At 38.1% G+C, this 25,180-nt stretch overlaps 1 protein-coding gene across 2 annotated transcripts in view; it reads left to right on the top strand.

Moving 5' to 3' along the window:
- Window positions 1–25,180, top strand: part of LOC124132129 (cyclin-dependent kinase 14-like) — a 45,838-nt gene that overhangs the window by 14,190 nt on the left and 6,468 nt on the right. Inside the window, exons 3-16 of one of the 2 annotated variants that reach the window (XM_046495817.2) lie at window positions 9,981–10,021; window positions 15,158–15,326; window positions 15,923–16,077; window positions 16,655–16,746; window positions 17,377–17,456; window positions 18,163–18,257; window positions 18,909–18,971; window positions 19,569–19,630; window positions 20,604–20,665; window positions 20,789–20,909; window positions 21,461–21,554; window positions 22,723–22,786; window positions 22,966–23,063; window positions 23,281–23,371. In XM_046495817.2, coding sequence (XP_046351773.1) covers window positions 9,981–10,021; window positions 15,158–15,326; window positions 15,923–16,077; window positions 16,655–16,746; window positions 17,377–17,456; window positions 18,163–18,257; window positions 18,909–18,971; window positions 19,569–19,630; window positions 20,604–20,665; window positions 20,789–20,909; window positions 21,461–21,554; window positions 22,723–22,786; window positions 22,966–23,063; window positions 23,281–23,371 — 1,287 coding nt within the window. Of the gene's footprint in view, window positions 1–9,980; window positions 10,022–15,157; window positions 15,327–15,910; window positions 16,078–16,654; window positions 16,747–17,376; window positions 17,457–18,162; window positions 18,258–18,908; window positions 18,972–19,568; window positions 19,631–20,603; window positions 20,666–20,788; window positions 20,910–21,460; window positions 21,555–22,722; window positions 22,787–22,965; window positions 23,064–23,280; window positions 23,372–25,180 lie in introns of both variants that reach the window. The other variant, XM_046495816.2, reaches the window with a different exon arrangement.

Genomic DNA, 25,180 nt, shown 5'->3' with positions numbered 1-25,180 from the left:
TAGATGGCAACTCTTTAGCAGATATTTAGATGGCAACTATGAAGCATGCAACTTGATGGCAACTCTGTGGGAGATAACTAGATGGTAACTCTGTAACAGATATTTAGATGACTACTCTGTGGCAGGTATTTAGATGACAACTCTGAAGCATGTACCTAGATGGTAACTATGTAGCAGATATTTAGATGACTACTCTGTGGCAGGTATTTAGATGGCAACTCTGTAGCTGATAACTAGCTGGCAACTCTGTAGCGGATAACTAGATGGCAATTCTGTTGCAGATAACTAGATGGCAACTCTGTAGCAGATAACTAGATGGCAACTCTGTAGCAGATAATTTTTGCAGACTACTGGAAATATAGATTAAAATCTCTCCCTCATAAAGGCTTTTAGATTCAGTGCAGATTCTAAAGTGAGGTGGGAAATAGAAATAAATTCCTTTTTGGCCTGTAATTGTTAGTGTTCAAAGTCTTTTTGAGCAATCAATGAAATAACTACATGTAGTTAACCAAATGTATTGCTACCTTGGTTGACAGCAACAAGGAGACAAGAACAATTTACATGAATGAAAAAAAGTCCAAACTTAGATTCTGAAATATTGCTTAAATCCAAAGAAACAATAGTGGAACAAGCTATAACAATGATGTGAATTAGATGATCTTGATGATGGAATCTGAATCCAACTATGGTATGTTTTTGAAATATTATTGAATACATGAGACATTAAGTCAGTAGCAAATGTAGTTTTGTGCTAATAATGAAAAAAAATGATATGTTGTTATCATTGCACCAATTTAACCATGAATCCTATGGTATGTGTATTATGCGGCAACCCCCTTTTCCACACCTGTCAGGAGTTACGCAGATGAGAGGTTACACTAAGTGCATCACCTGGCGACAGCGAATTGTCACAACACAATATGATCTGTATCATGTTCGTGTTGCTGTGTTGTATTTTCACAACATTTCTATGTGTAAATGTTATTTTTTCATAGATGTTAGGATCGCTATGGCCACCAGCCAAATTAGTAAGAATGTTTTTGTGGTTACATGCTGCTAATCATTCCACTTTTTTTAATAATCATGTGAGAACCAAAACTGTTTTTTTAATATCTCCAACAGTAGTTTAGCAAGAAATACGCTGATCATGTTGAAGTTTGAATTATGGTGGTGTGACATTTTGTCTGTTGTCTGCCTGTGTATCCACTTTCAGCTGCTTGTACAAACTGGCAGAAGGGAAACTATACGAGGAATGTCTGGCATCAAATGGCTCAGAATTGTTCATGGCTTTAAACATGTTCAAGTCAACTTTCGTTTTTGAAAGCTGCTTTAAAAACTGGTAAAAGCTCAAACTTTGAACATGAATAAGCGACATGCCCTGCTGGCTATGTCCGTGATGGCACAAACACCACATACTCCTAAATAGACTGCCTTGAACTTCTCTAAAACTTGGGCCAACTTCTTGTAAGCACTTTAATCACTGTGATCACAATGCCACATTTTTAAAATAATCAGTGATAATTAAGTGAAAAACTCTTCTTTTTGGGGGGTAACTAGATTAAATAAGTTTTTAGCCTAATGGCCAGGTATTGCAGTTAAAGGTTCAATTGTTGAAAAAAAGAGACATTAAAGGAGGACTATTGATTTATTTTTTACAGCACTCCCTCAAATGAATAAAACATGTTACTCGTAGGTAAACTATTGAAAGGATACTTTAAGCATGGGACAGACTGCTTCAGTTGAATGAGCGATTTCCTAATGATAACCCTATTAGAAGTCTTGTCAAAGAAGGAATACTGTGTGTGTTTGCATGATCATTCCTGGGCCAACATAACCATTAACTTATTAACTGCTGGTTCGGTGCCAATTTCCTGTATATCAGTACATGTTTGGGTGCCTCAATTGCAGGGTCCCATCAGCTACTGGTACTAAGGCTGATCTCATGGAGAAAGTTAAACCCGATGACCCTAATCCAACGTTAATGCAAGGCAGAGTCTGTCAGGTACAGGTGTACCACACTATGAATAATTCCTTCAGTCATCAAAGTAGTTCATCCAATTTGTGATGCAATGTAGCTGTAGCCAGTCAGTCATCACACAAGCAACAGAGCCTTGCATCAGCTGCAGTTACAGATATTTCTCTGGGGAATACCTGATAAGGCGAATTGTCAATGATTTATATAAGATATTAATTATTATGCATGTTTAGGTAAGTATGTATTAAATGGATGTAGTATATTTGTTGCAAAAAGTGTCTTTGGATATCTCTTTTTGTTGTAAGAGCATATGTCATATGTACATATCTCCAATGCATAACCCGAATGTTGAAATTAGGGCTCCCAGATTCAAGTACCTAAGGAGACCTCCTCAAGAATCCTCACCCCTAGAGGCACGGGTTGCCCTGTCATCTAAGGCTCCGAAATTCTCTGTCCATACCTGAAACCTGTGATCATGGCTTTGAATCTATGGGGATGGGTTTCTCCAAAAAGGCAAACTTCTAAGATCTGCATTGGTTTGGACTTTCCTCCCTGATAATACCCTGATGTTCAAAGCCTATGTTCCCTATGTTCAAAGCAACATTTTAAACCAGACTTGCTCACTTTCTTAATGTCAGAACCTTACCTGTCCTTTTGAGTTTCACTGCAGTAGAGGTTAAAATCAGCCAAAAATCACATGACTTTTTGATTATTTCTGCGACTTACATAGGTTTTTATGTATATTTTCAATGTTACAATCTCTTGACATATTTTACCATCTCCTGATAGACAGTATCTTCTCTAATATGAAATACGGCTTAATCAGGTAAAATAAACTGTTTCACTTCAGTAGTACCACATCTTATTTTAAACTCCCCTTGGGCGGCAATATTTCAGAGAGGACTAAAAACTTGATATCCAGTGGCTTGTCTATTACTGATTTTGTTTTGTGACGCACCATAACCATGCTTGACTTACATACAGTGTTCTTTGACTTGCCAACAAACCCATTGTTAGTCCAGACAAAAGTTAAGTCATGTGATTGGTGCTCATTATGCCCCCTGTTCAAAACAGGGGGGAAGTGGCGATCAGCATGTCTGTCCATCCGTCTATCCGTCTAACCCCCTAAACCGTTTGAACATTTCTTGTTGAAACTTGCTATGTAGATCAGTCCAGTAGTCAACTGGTGCCCTTTGATGAGTTGGGATTATTTTTTTTTAACGTTTTCATGGCGATAAGTAGGATTTTCCTGAAAATGAGGAAGGTGCTCGTTTCAGGAGCAGAACTACAAACCGTTGAATATTTTATGATGAAACTTGCTATACATTTGATACATATCAGTCTAGAGGTGAACTGGTGCCTTTTTATGATTTTGGATATTGTAAAATTCAGAACGGCATTATTATTTTTCTTCACTGAACTGAAGGTATCCAATGGCAATGAACCAAAAAGTGAGGTATAAGTAGCCAAACTCCATTTCCAAATTGCACCAGATCGAGGGGATATGTCATCTCCTGATAACTCTTGTTGTATTTACAATGAGCCCTAATCATGAATTTGTCAATTATGACAGTAATGCTGCCATCCCGCAGAAACGTAGCGTAGATCTATCCACAGTTCATCGGTGCAAGTGTTCAGCTTATCCACACACATACACTTTACAATCACTTACTGATTGTTAATTTACCATATACAATATATATTTGTTAATGAATAAATTAATCATGTTTCATTCATGTTATTAGCATGTTACGAAATTAATTCTTTTTATGTCCACAATGTCTATGCAATCACATGACATTTAGTTGAGAGGAAAAGGTTAGAATTACCCTAGTTTTGTAAGAAGAATATCAGAAAAGAGATATATTTAGGGCTTTGTGGCTAACTACCACTTAATGAAGTGATTGTACATGGAACGTGAAATATGTATGGAAAAGAATAGACAAGAAAGTTCCATCTCATCATGAATAACACAAACACATGATAAATATCACCTAAATAGCTTCATATGATCATGTTTATCACCTCATCTTAGAGGTATTTGTTTTGCTGCCAGGTGGCTGACATACACACCAACTACATTTGTAGTTTCAAGGTCTTAACACTAGCCTGCTGCAAGTTAGAACAAATTTCAAAAAATTCCCATTGTTTTAACATTACAAGGACATTTTATCACTACCCAGATTTGTAAAACTCTTGAGTAAAGTAGGTGTGCAAGAATAAGTACATAGTACTATATGAATATGTGAATGCCTACATGAGCATGAAGAATGATGCGTTTCAGTCTCACACAAATGTGTAGGTTGTGCCTTATACATGTTATAGTCTTACTTTGAGATTGCTTATCTGTCTTAGGCTAACTGTATTTGCTGTATTAAGCTCCATACACCAATATTTGCCCCCTGACCAATGTCTATACCAGTCTGAGTAATTTTTATATGCACTCATACTAGGTGAAAAGTGCATCTAGAATCAGAACAATTCGAAGAGTTTTATTCGTTGTACAGTTGTGGTTGGCATGGTTGGAGGGTAATTTGTGTCAATCATTGCACTAAAAAATCATCTAAGGAATAACTTGGGGCATTGTTTGCAGAATCACTAGTGTACAAGAGCAAAGGTAAAACATGTATCTGTGTGATTGCTATTTCTGGGTCATTTGAGGAAATCACACACAAGCATATTGATTACAGCATTTCTGTTTAAAGCTGTCAGTCTAATATCCTAATATTGCCAAAGTTTTGGTTTCATCAATGCTTGAACTAAGCAATGCTAAGTGCATTGTCTCCTGCTTGATCTCTCTTGTGTATGTATTAATAAGCATGAAAAGTGTCCTCCTTTATCAATCTTCTAAGCTCCTCTGGCACTTGTTGTGGTACATACTGCATGTGTTTTTAACATGTTTAGTGACAGCATTTGCAGCTCCCTGGGTGGTAATTTCCTAATTGTAAAACAAATTTTCATTTTTTAGAAATATTAATATCAATAAAAACAAAACTTGTTCAGCAAAATCTTTATGAGTTGTTCATGATAGCTGTAGTGAAGTACCGCTAAATCAAGCTAGCCGATGTTGGAATTCTACCAAGACATTTATCTGGTATATTAAAAATATTTTTCACAGACTGCGAAAGTTGGAATTAACACCTGATGCATACATCATGTACATGGTATAGATACTTTTTTGAATTTAACATGTTTAACTATACACAAGATACATTATACATGTTATAAGGAGAAGTTTATTTTTTCAGGACATTCTCAAACTATCGTGTACAGTTTCTCAAGTTTATGATTTATTCATAGCAAGGGAGAGGCAAAAGTGTGATCATTAACTGCCAATCAAATAAACATAAGTATTCAAACATACAAGCCTTTGATTTCATACCAGAGCTTGTTATACACATGGTCTATTAAGATGGCTGTACTCACCTCCCATCTTACACTACCATAATCAATCTAGCAAGTGCACGCCCTACGCACATCTTGACTTAATATTTCATGGTCAATCAGACCTTTTCCACATATGAGAGGTAGGCCTGAGAATTCATGTTGTAAGTAAAGTTTTATCCTAAATTATATCCATGGATATAAACTTGTGGTTTTGCTGTGGTTGATAGTTTCAGAGGTTTAGGGTGTGTGTTGACTGTAGCAGTGTTAGAAGTCAGGGGAGGGAGTGGTCCTTGGGACCTTGAGGTGTTTTGCAAGTGGATTTGAATTGAGGGACCCCCGTATTGTTCAATTTTATTTTGCCCCCGACAAAATGTCGGGGGTATATAGTTATACCAAGGTTCCGTCCGTCCGTCCGAAAACTTTGTCCTCGCGATTTCTCTTAAGCTATTCAGGGGATTCATCTCAAACTTAGTACATATAATCTGTGTCATATGGAGGGGTGCAGTCAAAAGAAAAAAATTGTTTTTATTAATTTTCCATTTTTTTATGAAATTTTCAAACCCTAAAGTCCGTCCGAAAACTTTGTCTGCGCAATTTCTCTTTAACTATTCAGTGGATTCATCCCCAACTTCGTACATATAATCTGTGTCATAAGGAGGGGTGCAGTCAAAAGAAAAAATATTGTTTTTATGAATTTTCCATTTTTTTATGAATTTTTCAAACCCTAACCCTATCCTAGCTATTTAATTTGTAACTACTGACACACTAGGCGGTTCAGGGGTATTATTGAGCCACGCTCACTTTTGCACTTGTTTATTAGGGTTATCAAGGCTTTTGGCGCTGGCTGTAACTTGTACTGAGGTTCTTAGCAATGTTTCTGCAAATCCCATCACATATATGGCAGTTAATTGTCGTTAATGTGGAATTAACTCTTACAACCTTATCAATACCTGCCATGTGTCAAAGTTGTGTGTAACATGTTTAATGTCAAGGTCACAGCTTAGGCCATTCACTGTTTTGAAGTCCTGCAAATCAGCATGTGTTTTCCAACACGGACATTGTATGATTGATATTGTTTTCTGAACTTCATAGGTAGTCCCAGATGGAATTACACCAGTAAATAGATAGAATATTAGTGAGTCTGTCCAGCCGTGCTGGATGTCACCACTGGCTGCTGATGATAGTGGAAAGATATGTGATCAATGGTAAAGAAGTTTTTTTTGTATCATTTGTTATTAGTCATTTATTGGGTGTTGTTTTATGTCGTTTTTAAGCAATATTACCGCAACATCTTGGTTGGAACTGGGAGACCAGAAGTATTATTCACACATTGTGCCCATGTGGGGAATCAAACCCAGGCCTTCAATGTGATGAGCATATACTTAATTCCAAATATCTGAAGATTGTGAGATGGGAGGCATTATAATTTTTTACATTTTTCTTGTTTGTAAACAAACAGATAAAGGCATCCATGTACCAGCTCTGGTATAACTGAATAACTGGTGTGATTCACAATCACACAAAAGCATGAAGGTTTGGTAGGACTATGGTGTATTTCATCATTTGAAAAGAGAAACAGACATAGAGATTTTCTTTGTCTGTAGGTACTTGGGGACAATAAAATGATGTGATGAAAATCTACTATTATATTTATGAAGGCCTAGTCCAGAGGAAAAGCTTTATGTCATGTGGGAACAAGTGAAGTTGGTGTTGGAGGATAGCATCGAATGACTCACTACTGTTAAAAATAATGTATGTGAAACCTGTGTGAATGTTAATTCAATTTACCTGCTCGGAATGCTCTGTGTGCTCTATACAGTGTCATTGCTGTCATGCATACAGTGGACTGCCTTCATCATGTTCATGTCATGGGGGAAAACAGACTAGTGACATATGTAACAGCGTTCGATTTAAATGGGGTCCTAGAGTCTTTAAAGTTCGCTCCTACAGTGTTTGAATCTAGGGACCCTTTCTGTCTCTAATTCAACATAAGGGCTATGACAACATGGACAAAGACCTCTTGACTTTCATGCTTAATTTCGAACATTGTAGGATTGCTCTTTGCTATGCATGGTCACTTGTCCTTCCCCCACTTGTATTAACAAAGTGACAAAGTTACCATGTTCATGTTTTGTGGATACATTAGCTTGATCCTTGTGCTTCATATAGACTAATGATAGCCATAGCAATATGATATGATGAGTTATGTTCTGCAAGTTGTTGTTTTTGTTTGTTTGTTGTTTGATGCCACACTCAGCAATATTCCAGCTATATGACAGTGGTCTTTAAATAATTGAGTCTGGACCAGACAAGCAAGTGACTGAAATAATGATAATCAATCTACACATTTGGGATGTGCAATGACATGCTTACTGACTTACTATACCATGTTCACAGCACAAAGCTGTAGCTGATCCCAGTGGCCTGAGAGGGATTATGACTGTCATATATTATGTGACCAACCATGAAAAAAGGGACCTTATGGGTGAACAATTACATTGGGGTTTTTCATTATATTTTAAAACTACAGCATCTTCAGAACACAAAAATACAATTCATGCGCTTCAATTCATATTTATTACCGAGATACATGACATCACAAATATCAATCTTCACTGAAGTAAGTTGACGCCAAATGTCTTTATGATGTCATAGCACAATCTCCTGGTGGGTCTCATATGTTGAACTTTAATTTCTTTGTGGAACAGGACGCAGTGAATTATTGGCCATAAGACAGTTGTCAGCATCCAGTATTGTGAGAATGTTGTTTATCCAACCCCACACTGCCTGCACAAAAATGAAGGAACACAAGTCTGTCTTTAAAGTGACCCCATCTTCATCTGGATGCGTGGCATTGTGTTCTCACAGGACACAATATAAATCATGTTTAGTTGGTAAGCAGGATTCAGACATAATGGCAACCTTGATTGATGATGGTTGCAGATAAGGAAACACAACAAGGAAGTTCTTGTGCCAATAATGTTTTGCAACCTCAGTGTTATGCATGTAAAAATTATCAGACTAAATCATAGCAGTTATGGTTAGATATTTGCAGCTTGATCAGATGAACAATTCACAGGAACCTTTCATTGTCAAGTACTTGTTTCATACATATATATATATATCTTGTGAGGGACATGTATGTCCCTCTGGCATCCAGGGGGTTAAAACCATAGGATCAACTGAATATGACACTGCAACCCTAAATAGGCTTAGCCTGTAGGGCTTCTGTGACAGATAGACACCAAGCACTCATTCTAATTGTAAGCTGACAAGACTGAAGGTCTGGTGGTCACAATATTAACCAGTTGGCTGTGTGTCATCATATCCTAATGATGTGGATTGGTCCTTGTGATGTCAAGCATTTGTTTCCATGTGGCGACCTGTTTATTTACAGGTCACCATGACATTGATGGAATGTTGTCCATGGCATAAAACAGCAATCACTGAATTAGTAGAATACCTACTATGGTAATAATACTGACAAAGTTTAATAATAAGTTCCTCTATGTACCTTTTATGAAGAGTTCTACCAGATGATTTATCACTGTCAGCAGCTGTTAGGTTAGGTTCATTCATCGGTTGTTATGGTGTGATGTGTTGCCTAGTTTAAGCCGTTGCAGTTGTGCTTGTTGACAAGACAGGTATCACCACTGGCGGCTGCACAGTGACTCATCCACATCAAGTCTACTTGGGAACATCAATGCTGCATTTGATAGAATTTGCTGTCAATTATGATGTCAGTTTTATACGCAGCATACTCAATAATATCATGCAATCATAAGAATTATTGAAATGTTTGCATTAAGCGGAGAGTTTTCATTTGCCTGATTAAAAGACAACATTGCAATGTTTTGATACTAATAACTTCTTTTGTTACCTGCTACCTGTATATGGTGAGCACTGTCGTTATGATATGCCTGTTTACAGATGCCATTGCTATGCTCAAAGTTGTGAGTGAATCAGTCACATATGCGAGGGAAAATTGAGGAAGGCAATACAAAGTTTAGAAGCAGCACAGACACAATGATGTGTTTTTTCTTCTCCCAAAGCAAATACAATGACTCTAGTACACAACACTAAAATTAGCTTGTCAACAAATCCGTACTGAAGTATGCAAGTTAGTCCTCTTATTACACCACCAGGTTATAAAAAGAGTTTGTTTGTTCTATGTCTTGCTTCATGTTTAAAATCTAGTTTATTGATTCTATTCAAAATTTTATTCAATATTCCTAACATTAATTTCCTCAAAATTGTGTGTGGACTGATTGGCCCCCAAATATGTATGTATGTGTGATTTCAGCACTTTCACTTGGACATTTAAATTCTTTCTACCATTGTTATGATTTTTTTCCCCTCAGAAATTGCCTTAATATATATAGGACAACTGATGTTTGCCAAAAAATTGCAATATTTTTTTTTTACTTTATTTGCCCTTACCATGCTTACTCTCTACCCTCTCTGCAAGTAACAGTATCGCTGATTTTACAGAAGCAGAGGCAGTGCCAGGGGCCTTGACTCTCGTTTGTGTTTAAAAAAAGTCTTGTACAACAACTTTACAATTTACAATGTGACTGATATACTGATAATGTCTTATGAACAAATCTTTGTGTTTCAGCTCTAACCAAGGAAGATACAATACATGAAAGCGACCAGGAGGTATGTACCGGTAACTGTTGATGTCAATCACTCTCACGTAATTATCGTAATTTGCACACTTGCTTTCACTTGAAAACATCCGGTTGATGAGAGGGCTTGGTCACTGTACGACTTCCCAGGTCAGACTAAACTTTGTACATAGAAATAATTAGGGTCAGGAGGTTATACTATTATGTTTGTCCTTATTTTTCTACTCCGTCCACATCTTGGTGCAATGGTAGACCAGATATTAGCCTCAGTGCGTGGAACATTTTATTTTGAGCCAGTAGTGATAATTGATGGAAAGTGTCCAAGTCTTCAATATTTTTATCTTAAAAAGTGTCTGTATTTCTAGGAATGTGATGTATTTGAGATTCTGATATTACAACATTTATTATGTTAAAGATGATGCACATGTAACTCGACATTCGTTACAAATAATGTACGAGCCAGCAAAGTTGGCAAGTAATGTTTCTACGAATGTCCATTACGTATGGACTATGTGACTTAAAATACAGCATCAAAGTAACAAAATAGTGAGTAATCAGATTAATAATACAGCCTGAGAGTTCAAATAATGCATTAAATAATGAAAATAAATACAGCACAAATATTTCTGCTCAGAAATTTCATTCAGTACATACAAAATACATGAAAATCTTTAAATTTATGCTTCGATATCCGTGCTGCATTTGAACTAGCCTGTTTATTCATACCGCATGTACAGTTTGTGCGATTTGGTCATTGGGAATTTGTAATGCACATGCTTCAAATTTATGCATTGGCTTCAAATTTGCTTTGACCGCCTCCGTGGTCTTGTGGTAGAGCGTCCGCCCGGAGAGCGGAAGGTCCAGGGTTCGATCCCGGGCCGCGTCATACAAAAAGACGTTAAAAGATTGTACTTGTTGTTACCCTGTCTGGCGCTCGGCATTAAGGGGCTAAAACAAGGACTGGTCGGCTCGGAGTCAGTATACTGTGTCTGAGTGGGGTATTCATGTTAAACTGCGGCATGGTATCTCAGTGAGCTAGCACTATAAATCGGCATCAGTCCGGACTAGTACAAGCAGCCACACACACACATACACGTGCATGCACGTCGCTATATAAGTGCAATAATCTTGGACGCGACGTTAAACCCAATTTCACCTCACCTCAAATTTGCTTTACAGAAAGCATGTCATTTAACTGTCAATTTGTTACAATTTGTTACAGATAATCTACAGCTGAAACAATTAAGTTACTCATAGCTGTAGTTTAAGAGAAAATGAAAGCTTTCAACTTTCTCATACAGTTATTATCCTCTGCGATTGAAAGACTTATATATTTTACTGTTTCTTGACACTAAAAAATGACAAATTAGGTTTAGCACATAGTTGGTTATTTCCTCATTTCAAAGGTGAACGGTCAAAGGTCAAAGGTCAAAGGTCAGTTGATGCCCACGAGTGAGATCTCCAAAGGAAGACTTGAGAAGTCTGTTTAGTGAATTCACTTCCTGCATGCATGTACCTTAGACAGTCAGTACACACACATCCAGTATTACAGACACACACATCCAGTATTACAGACACACACAATGACAGTATTACAGATACTCACACATTGCCAATATTACAGACACACACACATTGCCAGTATTACAGATACCGTAACACACACATTGCCAGTATTACAGATACACACACATTGCCAGCATTACAGACACACACACATTACCAATATTACAGATACACACACATTGCCAGCATTACAGACACACACACATTGCCAGTATTACAGATATACATACACATTGCCAGCATTACAGACACACACATTGCCAGTGTTACAGATACACACACATTGACAGTATTACAGACACACACACACATTGACAGTATTACAGATACACACATTGCCAGTATTACAGATACACACACATTGCCAGTATTACAGACACAGATGACATCAGTATTAAGGACACACAAATCCAGTATTACAGACACACACACAATGACAGTATTACAGATACTCACACATTGCCAATATTACAGACACACACATTGCCAGTATTACAGATACACACACATTTCCAGTATTACAGACACACACACATTGCCAGTATAACAGATACACACACATCCAGTATACAGCTACACACACATTGCCAGTATTACAGACACACACACATTCAGTATACAGCTACACACACGTTGCCAGTATTACAGACACACACACATTGCCAGTATTACAGATACACACACATTGCCAGTATTGCAGATACACACACATCCAGTATACAGCTAGACACACATTGCCAGTATTACAGACACACACACATTGCCAGTATTACAGATACACACACACATTGCCAGTATTACAGCTACACACACATCCAGTATACAGCTACACACACATTGCCAGTATTACAGACACACACACATTGCCAGTATTACAGATACACACACATCCAGTATACAGCTACACATACATTGACAGTATTACAGCTACACACACATTGCCAGTATTACAGATACACACACATTGCCAGTATTACAGATACACATACATTGCCAGTATTACAAATACACATACATTGCCAGTATTACAGACACACACACATTGCCAGTATACAGCTACACACACATCCAGTATACAGCTACACACACATTGACAGTATTACAGCTACACACACATTGCCAGTATGACAGATACACACACATTGCCAGTATTACAGATACACACACATTGCCAGCATTACAGATACACACACATTGCCAGTATTACAGATGCACACACATTGCCAGTATTACAGATGCACACACATTGCCAGCATTACAGATACACACACATTGCCAGTATTACAGATACACACACATTGCCAGCATTACAGATACACACACATTGCCAGCATTACAGATGCACACACATTGCCAGTATTACAGATGCACACACATTGCCAGCATAACAGATACACACACATTGCCAGTATTACAGATGCACACACATTGCCAGTATTACAGACACACACACATTGCCAGTATTACAGATACACACACATTGCCAGCATTACAGATACACACACATTGCCAGTATTACAGACACAAACACATTATCAGTATTACAGATGCACACACATTGCCAGTATTACAACTTCTTACACATTGCCAGTGTTACAGATACACACACATTGCCAGTATTACAGATACACACACATTGCCAGTATTACAGACACAAACACATTATCAGTATTACAGATGCACACACATTGCCAGTATTACAACTTCTTACACATTGCCAGTGTTACAGATACACACACATTGCCAGTATTACAGATACACACACATTGCCAGTATTACAGATGCACACACATTGCCAGTATTACAGATGCACACACATTGCCAGTATTACAACTTCTTACACATTGCCAGTGTTACAGATACACACACATTGCCAGTATTACAGATACACACACATTGCCAGTATTACAGATGCACACACATTGCCAGTATTACAACTTCATACAGATTGCCAGTATTACAGGCACACACATTGCCGGTGTTACAGATACACACACATCCAGTATACAGCTACACACATTGTCAGTGTTACAGACACACACACATTGCCAGTATTACAGACACACACACATTGCCAGTATTACAGATACACACACATTGCCAGTATTACAGATGCACACACATTGCCAGTATTACAGATACACACACATTGCCAGTATTACAGATAACACACATTGCCAGTATTACAGACACACACATTGCCAGTATTACAGATACACACACATTGCCAGTATTACAGATAACACACACATTGCCAGTATTACAGACACACACATTGCCAGTATTACAGATACACACCCATTGCCAGTATTACAGATAACACACACATTGCCAGTATTACAACTTAATACACATCCAGTGACACCATTATGACATGCACCCTTGTATATTTACCATTCATGGACATCAATTCCAAGATTTCCTCAGTAGAACTAAACAAGTGTTCACAAGTCCTTCATGCAACTTTGCACATATATTTAGCATGTTTATCAGCTGGTGAGCTGGTGCCTCTTGATAATTAGTGATATTTGATTAATCCTTTCTTGTTTTCTCTGGATGGAAGCAAATTGGACCATGAAGACACAGTGGATGTGGTTCAGTTCCATAGCTAAACCAAAGACTTGTTCATGATTCATCTCAAAACGTTACATACATATCAACCAGATGGTGGAATCATGCCTTTTACTCCTTAGTGTTATTTCATGTTATGTTGTTTTTTTATATTTCCATAAAATTATAGTGTGATTGGATTTGTTACAAGAGCAAGACTAAAAAAACCTCCGAAACGGGTGGCAAAGTTCTAAGCCAAACTATGATTGACTTCGTTGTTTGAGTTGGCTGTAAATTATTTTTCAATGTCCCCTCTGCAGTCCTTTAACTTGAATTACTTCTGCCAAAGAAGCTTGATTGGTTGGATCCCATGTGGCGTAGAAGGCTTCTTTAAGGGGAAACAAATACTTTCAAATACTTCTTTGCCATAGTTCTGCTTTTGAGTTTTGGTATTATGGATTTCATTTCATGTTGCCCTGAGTAGAAAAGGAGGAAACCCGTGCAATGTCATGTACTGCACGTACTGATGATGCTTGTTGTGAATAGAAACATGACCCTTGTCATGTAATGATATTTATGCAAGGAAGAATAAAATAAAAACAAAAACAATTGTTTCCTGTTTGGGCTGATGTTTTAGTCATGACAGTACATTTATACCAGTACTTATGTCACTTTGACATTTGTGAGGCTAAAGTTTATCAATATTTGCTGTTCAGCCATTGTGACTGTTGATTTTCAGTTAAAATACTGTCTTCATTCTGGCAAACTCTTCTAATTTAATCTATTTAATTGTCCCTCTTCATAGCCTTGGGAATGCCAAATTCAGCAATGATGATCAACAGTTGATGGCAACAATTCTTCACTCAGTTTGGCAGTCATTCTTTGATGAAAGACCATTCATTAATAAATTAATGGCAATCAAAAAACTGTATTTTTTTTCATAATGACTTTGAGCATTCACATTTTGCAAACATCACAGTTTCCCATAAAAACATAGTTTGGAAGCATCTCGATGATTATACTTAATGTTTTGTTATTGTACAATTGCCAGTCAGACCCTGGCTCTCTGAGTAATGGCTACTCCTCCCGTGACGAATCTCTCTCCCCTGCTGATCTCCCCATCCTGAACGGCAGCGGCCATACAGCCACCAACGGCAGCGGCAACTGGCGAGACGTCGGCCGGGGACACTCAAAGTCAGCTGTGGTTCCCCGCATGTCAAGTAAGTTATATTGGAAAATACCTACCTGTGTATATTTAATTGATCCTGCATACTGCATTAGCTGATATTTACTCACCTGTTGGGTTTCTGGGTGAGAACAGGTCTCTAATAACCTATTGTCTGGTCCAGATGTTTGATAATTTGCAGGCTCCCGTGACAAGGCTGTTATATTGCTGAGTGCAGTATTAAACAAACAAAATCTGATAATTACTTAGAATGATTGCTTCAAGGACAATTTTGTTTTTTTAGCAGATTTGGAAATGCTTGAAAATCTGTGTTTATGCAATATGTTTTGATGACCTTCCAGATATGTAAGAGAGAACCCTCAGAGCCATTTGGACTGGGAAGAAAAAAATTACATTAATATGTAAACATGATTGCAAGGGAAATTCTAAAGAAGAGCTCTGGGTATTCTCCTGGAAAGCCATTTGTGTCCCAACAACAAACCTATTATTGCAAGTTTATCCTGGAATATGAAGAACCCAGACAGATAAAATGATGGAGACACTGGTGTTAGCAAAATAAATTTTTATTAGAGATTGTTATTTGAGAAAGGTTCTCAACTTATACTTTTTGACTCACAGCTTCTGTCTCAGGCAAACGTCACACCCCTGTTAAGCGACACCACTCAGCAGGCGACATGTTGGTGACCAATTTCCCCACTAGTGAAAGCGACCGACTCCAGAGGCCCAAGTCTGAAGGCCACGCCTACTGTCGCCAGTTCCTCTCCAAGCGGACCTCCAGTTATGGGGTGAGTTCAGTGTATCACAGTATCACAGTGTATCCTGGACACACTGTCATCTGTACATGTCTTGTTGACATAGTGTCAGTGGGAGCAACATTCAGCATGTCATGTAGTACTGGAGTATTCTTCCAATCGATTTTTTAAAAAGAAATCTTTGGAAAAATCCTATAGTGGAGCATGGAGCATTTTTTTAGCTATCACCAAACATATTATCAGTTTGAGATTAGAACAATTGCATAGATGTACGGAAATGTTTTCTCATTTGATCAATATTAGACCTTCCTGATAATCTGCCGTCTTCAACCTATTTTCAGAAACAGCTTTGATAAGGAAGTCCTGCACATTCATATAGTTGAAAAACATCACAGTACAGTTTGTTAACATACAGGCAACCTTGTATTGATAATACATCATTTTGTACTTGTTATACAATTGAAGAATTGAACCAGTTTAGGTGCATGTATTGCAGAAATTGTGTCCTTTGCTATGGAATCCCTTTGAGAATAATGCTGAGGACAGTAAATATCATCAAACAATATATGTGATTTGTACGGCCACCGACAGTGACATACTAATGTTTCAGGGACAGTCTCCGTTTGGCCGAGCAGACTCCTACCATAAACTGGAGCAGCTCGGTGAGGGCTCGTATGCCACCGTTTACAAAGGTATTAGCAGGTAGGTGGTTCTAAGTTCTCTACTTGGTGTGTATGCTCTCTGATCTGTACTCACATTGTGGACTGAAAAACTGAGTATCAAATATATATCATGTGCAGTTTTTGCTCTGGTATGGTAACTGATGTCCTCTTATTTCTTTGCACAAATATTTGAAATCACATTTTCAATTTCAAGCATTGTCGACCACCTCAATGGTCTAGTGGATAGAGTGTCTACCCAGTGAGTGGAAGGTCTGTTGTTCGATCCCCAGCCTTGTCTGGCCAAGGCTCCATTATTTCCCGTCTGCTGTGATATTGCTTGAACACTACTGCTGTGTAAAACATCATCATTTTGCTCATTCACACACCTCAAATCGTGCATTTCTCTACCCTTGGAGTGGGCTGAAGGGTAGCCTAGCGGTTATAGATTTGGTTTGTCACATCGATTCCCAATATGAGCCCATTTTTGGTGTCCCAAATTCTAGATTTGACTGGAATATTGCTAATAGCTCCAAAATAATCTTGCTCACTATCATTGTCATGCCTCAGCTCATATGAATTCCCACCTCCTGCAATGTGCAGAGTAAGTAATGCTAACTTGTATAACTGACTGCAGTCTGGTCATGCAGCTTGTGTGTGTCGTGTATTGCAGCCTCAACAATCAGGTGGTGGCACTGAAAGAGATACGTCTTCAGGAAGAAGAGGGTGCACCTTTCACTGCAATAAGAGAAGGTGAGATTAATTAATTTTAATTATCCACGCTGAGTATTATAGATCGAAACTTCCCTGTTAGGATTTCAGGGATGAATAGGTCCCTAGTATCACATGCTTGTCACAGGAGCTGACTAAAGAGGATTTGGTGATCAGGCTCTGTGACTTCTTGGCGTGTCATCATGCACTGATGGCATGATCATCGACCATAATATCAGTTTTGTCAAGTCCAGATTTGATTATTTTTAGGCTGTTTCTACTAACTATAAAGAAGTTATACATAAAACTTCAATGTTTTCATACTAACTGCTTTTTGTCCGATTAATACGATTCCAGAAAAATTGCTGAGTTTGTGTAAAAGTGAGTTCGTAAAACTCAGTTGTTAAAGTAGCATTCAAACAGTAACAGATGGTTACATCACAAATTGTCCATGGCCTGATTACTTTTCCAAAGATATACTTTATTGAAGAGTATGTAGGTATCCATTCAGGAAATACTAATATATTAATTCCAGATAATAAGAGGTGTCTTGCTTTCCTCTACATCAACTTCTCAACGATTATTTGTTGAATTTTGTCATATGTGTTTGGCTTTGTTATGTTTAATAATGCAAGGAAATCTACTTTTGTAATTATTGGAATGCTGTTGCAAAATTCTGCTCTCAATACAATGCAATAGTCACCGATACATATAAGTTCAGGACTTATTGATCATGTGGTTGTTTCAGCGTCTTTGCTGAAGGGTTTACGCCACACCAACATCGTTACTCTCCATGACATCATTCACACCAAGGAAACACTCACTTTTGTATTTGAATATGTGGTGAGTTGGCTTTTCTTTTGATCATTATGGGGGGCACAGGTGGCCGTCACATAAGGTGCTGCAGTTTGATGTGCAGAATTGTGTCCCTCAGGCATGCCAGTGATTGTGGGTTGGATTCCCGAGGTTTGCCCTGATAATGTTTCTAGGTTTGTCGGCACCATACCCATGCTTGAGGATTTCACCAAAGTGTAAGACACAAACATCTACAACCTTCTGTGATATATAACTGTGATACTGAAGCATTACACCAAACCATTCTTCACTGGACTACTTTTACCTGAAGAAAATAATAGCTGTCAAGTATTCTTAAAAGTGAATATCCAGTTCAGTTGGAAGATGCCACACTCTTTCTTTCTCAGCGGAAAATATGTGGCTTAGCTGTTTGTGTGTCATAGTTTACCAAAAGAGGGTATGGTTCTTCATGTTATCATCCACTGGTTTGGCTGGTTGCTGCCTGACTTGTTCCTGCCATATTTGTTTCTTATGAAACAAAACAAGTGAATAATCATTTAATGTTGAAATAAATTGAACAGTTTCAGTGGATTTGTTGAAATCTATGTTTGTAAACCCTTTACAAGTTGGAGGATACTATCCACAGATACTACTTGGATTGTCCAAAACGTTTAATTGAAGTACAACTTTTTCTTTCAGCATACAGATCTAAGTCAATATTTAGAAAAGCACCAGGGTGGCTTAAACCCATTCAATGTGAAGGTGAGTGCTCTGTTGATGTGTTGAAGAGGTTTAAGCTGACATTCAGTAAAACTGCCCATCATACCACAATACAGGAGGAATACCTGTAAATATATCAGAATTTGATATTTTTGAATGACATCAATAATACGTCAGAAGTTTGTTTTCTCTCAAAATCTAGTTTATTGTACTTCCAGTCAATCACTTCATAAGCATGATAAGTCAGAACAAATGTTATTGTTTCTCATTCCACTGCATCAGTTTCCACCCGGTGATCTCTGCCTGTATTTAATACATTTGTACAGATCAAGGGAAGGTTAATCTATGCATTTTCAGCTACATGGACACATGAACTTCTCTCACAACAAGTGAACCATTAGACATGTTAGAGATTTTATTCTGTGCACCGTATTGGTGTGAAAACATCCAAAACGTATTATTCATACCTGTAGCAACAGTATTAAATTCTGTCACTCTTGGGCATGGGACTGACTTTATGATTTGTAGTTTTCTCACTAACATCAACGCTTGACTAGTTAAAAAGTTATATATGATGTGAGTAACATTGCAGATTCTCTCTTCCCTCCACCATGTCAACATCTATGTTGTATATTTCAGCTGTTTTTGTTCCAACTGCTGCGTGGTTTGTCCTACTGCCATGAAAGGAGGATTCTACACAGGTGAGACTCACTGTACACTGGTAGAGGGGAGAGGGGATGTTGTCACTGGTTATCTTCCATCTCTTTCTGTTTTCTCCCTACCCGTGAAGATCCGGGCTAGAATAGGTCTTCAGCAACCCATGCTTGCCATAAGAGGCGACTTATGATTGGGTGGTCAGTTTCACTGACTTGGTTGATGCATGTCATCATATCCCATTTGTGAGGATTGATGCTCATAACATCAATCACTAGATTGTCCTGTCCAGACTCGATTATTTACAGACCGCCGTCATATACCTGGAATATTGCTGAGTGTGGCAATAAACAAACAAACAAATGTTTTCATCCAGCTTTTTCCATTCAACTGAATTTAGAAACTCAAGTTTCAGCATTGAACACATGTCATTATCCCAGTCGGGATAGGTGCAGTCTACGACTTAGCCTCCAGTCCTAAATCCAAGTCTAGTTATATTCTGTTTGTTCCAGTTAGCTCAGCTGATAAAAGTACATATGATAACAGTAAAATGTACAATCAGATAAGATAAGAGCCAATTTTGGGCTGGTTGACTGAAAAGTTTTGGCTCACAAAAAAAGTTTTTTTAAGTGTGCGTGTAAGAATCTAGGTGCCATGTATCATGATGTATATGCCATAGAAACTGTTGTCTCTGGCCCAGCACTGTTTCTTGCACTTAACAAGGTATACATGTGTCAAAACCACCTACTTACAGTATTGAAATACATATACTCACACTTGACTACAGTCAGTTTGGTATTTAACCTAGTTTTACCAAAATATAAATTTTCTTAAAAAGCAATTCTTCAAATGACAGGTGATCAGTTCAGTGATTAAATAGACATAGACATGATAGAACCACATGTGTGCTGTGGGAATATTACAATATGCTGTGTCAGCGATATTGCACAAAAGTGTGTTTCTCTGCAGTGATACTGGTATATTATTGAATCTGTCTCACATATTTCCATGTATTTGCAGGGATCTTAAGCCCCAGAATCTTCTTATCAGTGAGATGGGAGATCTCAAACTAGCTGACTTTGGTAAGCATATGTCCATCTCATTCATATACAGGACCTTTATGAATGGAGTAAGTGTGAAATGCAAGTGTGTCTCTGTATGCAGTAAGATTCCTGCATTCTATTAACATGTCTGTCTACTTGTAGGCCTAGCACGAGCAAAGTCCATTCCTAGTCGAACCTATTCCCACGAAGTGGTGACCTTGTGGTACCGCCCTCCAGATGTGCTGTTGGGCTCAACCGATTACTCCACATCACTAGATATGTGGTAAGTAAATTGTTACCATGGTAACCACTAGATATCTTTGTATGTTTAACAAATGTGTTAATCAATACAAATGCTTTGGATGTCTCAGTGACAGCCCAGCACACACCTGAGCTGGAAGTTAGTTTAGAAGAAGGGTAGGGTTACAAAAAGCATGGCACACAGTTTTTCAGTGTTTTTCCATAACAGATATGATATGTAGGCAATCTACATAAATCAACAATGTCAGTGGTCTGAAAAGTTAAGTCTGATTTGAAAACACAATAATTGGGGATATTTCATGCCAAATCTGTGTTGGAATAGAGCTGCTAGCCTCTGTTAGAATTTGCTTACCTTTGTTAGATTATGTTGAACTTTGTTGCAATCTGTTGTAACTGCCAAGATCTGCCTAGCTGATAGAATATGCTGACCTTTACTTGAATCTGCTGCACTGTTCGGATATAACTCTTTTAAGATCAGCTGCACGCTCTTAGAATCTGCTTACTCTGATAGAGTCTCTTGAGGCTTTTGTTTGTAAGTATCACAATGGAATTCACTCAGATTGTATTCCACAGGGGCGTTGGATGCATCTATACAGAGATGATATCTGGCCTCGCAACCTTTCCCGGTATGAAGGATGCCTTCGATCAGCTGGATAAAATATTCAGGGTATGTACACTTCATATGAAGCAAAACCCATGAAGATCAGGGTTAGAACTAATCTTCAGCAGCCCATGCTTGTTGTAAGAGGTGACTAACATGATTGGTTGACGCATGTCATCGTATCCCAATTCTGTACATTGATGCTCATGATGTCCGTCACTGGATTGTCAGGTCCAGACTCAATTATTTACAGACTGACGTCGTAATGCTTGAATATTGCTGAGGGCTGCATCAGACAACAAACAAACAAGTCATATGTAGCAAAGTGATTGTGCATGTTGAGTATGTTCCTCCTGGATACAGGATATATAAATACAGTAAAAATACGCTTATAACAAACTGACAGATTTTAAAACATAAATTTTGGTCCAAGTCATTTGCTGTATGATGTTGTATATATCCTTATAACGAACCACGGTTATAAGGAACTAAAATTACTGGTCCATTTGAGTTCGTTGTAACCGTAGTTTACTGTAGTGTAATATTGAATATTATGCTGGGAGGCCCTTTGTCTTGTTTATACTGTGTCACAGCTCTATCACAAAAGAAAAGAAATATCATGTTAACCAAAATTGTCATACCTCTTGACAGGTGACAGAGCTCTTTGACTCCAGGTCAACGCAGGCTTGTAAGATGTGATTTTATAGATCTAGTGGTCAGACACAGTGGCATGGATGATTGGTTGTTATCGTAACCGTACTGCAAACACAACACTCTCTCAGGTGGGAACTACTTCCACTTGGTGTCAGTATTTCTATTTTTGTTACTTGGTCCACCTGAAGAACGGAAGGTGATAGGTTTGATCCCCGGCCACGTCACACCAAAAGACGTGAAAAGATAGTACTTGTTACTTGCCTGGTGCTTGGCTTTAAGGGCTGAAACAAGGACTGGTCGACTCGGAGTCAGAGTGCTGTGTCTGATGGGGTGTTCATATTAAACTGCAGCATGGTATCTCAGTGGGCTAGCACTATAACATAGGTCCGGACTAGTACAAGCAGCCACACACACACACATGCATGCACATCGCTATATAAGTGTAATAATCTAGGACACAATGTTGAACCCCATTTCACCTCACCTATTTTTTGTTTGCAGAATGAAAGGTATGTAGAAACACTTGATCTGCTTATTGTGCCCAACATGTACCAACACCTTCTTTCTTCTCCTACCCCAGGTGCTGGGGACACCAACTGAGTGTACATGGGAGGGAGTGTCCAAGTTCCCTCACTATGATACAAGTGAGTGGTAATCTTCCCTGGAATTATTGCCTCTCTTGGATGCTTTCTATTAAGCCAGTGTTAAGTTTGATTGACAATAATTCATGTCAATGAACATTGATGTTAATGAATAAATGGTGTTATGTCAGATGGTATGATGATGTTTCGTGCAATACTAATGATTTGTTTTTACCTTGTAGAAAAGTTTGGTGTATTTGTGCGTCAGCCACTGTCATGTTGTATACCCAAGCTGTCCTTTGTGCAACATGCTGAAGATTTAGCTGATAAGTTAATACAGGTATGTTTCAGTCTTGACATAAATATGTGTCACTTTGTCTCTCATGGATTGGTCCTAAACATGAATAGAGAAGAATCAACATGATGAGAGACAACAGTGCTGTGATGCTCGGAATAATGATAAACGAAACAGTCTGTCACAATTGTTGTTACTACCTGCCTTATTCTAAATGTAAACCTCAGGTGAACAAAGTCATGGTCATGATTTTATTACGCAGATGGAACCATGTCGGCGTCTGTCCGCGAAGATAGCGATGAAACATGAGTACTTCCGGGACCTGCCACCAAAGATACATGACCTCCCAGATGGTACGTGCCCAGCTTGGCCACAATATAGATTCTCTTACAACTGAAATACCTTTTCCTGCAGTCACATGGTCTTGTTGTCCGCTGTAAGGTACAGTCAGGTTATGCTAAAAGAGTGAAAACATTTTGTTACTGTTTCATTTATGCAGTAATTCTGACTGTTCACTGTTACGGTTAGGGTATCCTTAAGACTGAAAATCATTGTATTCGACTATATTCTCTGTTTTGTTTAGACATATGTCAAGTGAACTTATGTTGTCGCTTGGTGTCCATCTGTCGTTTATTTTTGCATTTCCAACTTCTCCTCTGAAACAACAAGGCCTATGAAGCTGAAATGGATGATCCTAAAGTACTCATGGAAATGAAAAAAACCTGTTTTGCTGGATTTAATAATCGACACAAAGCATTACGTAGATGTAAATACGAAATAACAAAACAACTGGAAAAGTACTAGTCTGGATTTGCTAGTTTTATCTCAGTGCTCAATACAAAATGTACTTTACAGGAGGTAATTTGTAGGCACTTTCAACATTCAAAACTAAAACTAAATCCAAATTGACATGGCAGAAACAGGCTATAGGCATTATGCAAATTAGCCTTGGAAAAAAAAGTTATCAAAACAATAAAAATAACAGCTATGTTTATGTACATAATAATAATGACATGTAAGTTGTTGTTTGAGAAGGGAATATGTTACTTTTACGTTCTGATATTTTGACGATGATTCACTATCCCACAATGCCACTCACAAATCACTAACCACTGACAAATCACATGCACGTGGGTTTCAAGCACCTGTTTTCACCTGTCGTCAAGGTGTCATAGGTCATGGACATTCACCTTGATCTACTAACACCTGGTTATGCTCAGTTTCACAATTGTCTATTTTGTTCATATTTTTACACACTTTTACATGTAAAAAGGCATAAAAACCTTTGATACGCTGTATTTCTGCCAAGGCCCAATAAGTACTAATTGAGTTGTTTGAATATTTATATATTTTGTATATTAACTGCATTTATTTAAAATCTGAGATCGAAAAAACACTTTTTTTCCATTTCCGTGAGTACTTTAGCTATGGCATCAGGACATGTTAATGACATATCCAAGGTTTTCAGAAAGAAAAATACTTGTTCATTCTAAGCTTAGTTATTTTTTGCCAAATACAGCCATTATATTTGATGGCCTGCGTGTATTTTGGGCCTGCCCTCTATTTGTCGATTGACGGTACAGGTATTACACCTGCCAGGGGCACTAGTGGCCCTAGTTGTCTGTGGCACGACAGTTCAGTGTGCAGTGTTGTATCCCTTAGATGTGCCAGGAACCTATTGTTCTTACAAATCCTCTACCTCTATTACATCATTGCCATAATCCTGTATTTTGACTGCAATCACACTATAACTAAATCTTCAGATTTCCAACAGAAGTCCTCTTCACTGTCAACTATTCATTACTAGTTACCACTGAAATAGCACCAAACAGCACACAGCTCTTCTGTGTGCAAAGGCAGGAAAATCCTCATTTCTTTCGTGTGTGTGTTAGAGTGAACATTAACTTTCACAGTCTCGTTTCTCTAGCACTTAGTAGTAAAGTCATACTATAGACTGACTAATTTTCAGTTTATCTAGCTAAGTAGATCCATCTTCAGGAGACCCTCATGCTTCCTGTGAGCATCTCCAAGTCGGCTTTCAACAAACTGTCAGACTCCATAAAGAAGGCTAGGCGTAAGGAAGCAGTGAAAAAGACTGGGAATGCCATTGCGTCTCTCTCCATCATTACTGAGTCTTTTCCTAAACCTACAACCCATGGACA

This window comes from Haliotis rufescens, unplaced genomic scaffold, assembly GCF_023055435.1.
Source record: "Haliotis rufescens isolate VD_foot unplaced genomic scaffold, xgHalRufe1.0.p SCAF_4, whole genome shotgun sequence".
Classification (NCBI taxonomy): Eukaryota; Metazoa; Mollusca; class Gastropoda; order Lepetellida; family Haliotidae; genus Haliotis; species Haliotis rufescens.
The sequence above is the reverse complement of the archived record's forward strand: the minus strand, read 5'-3'. Positions and strand labels throughout refer to the sequence as shown.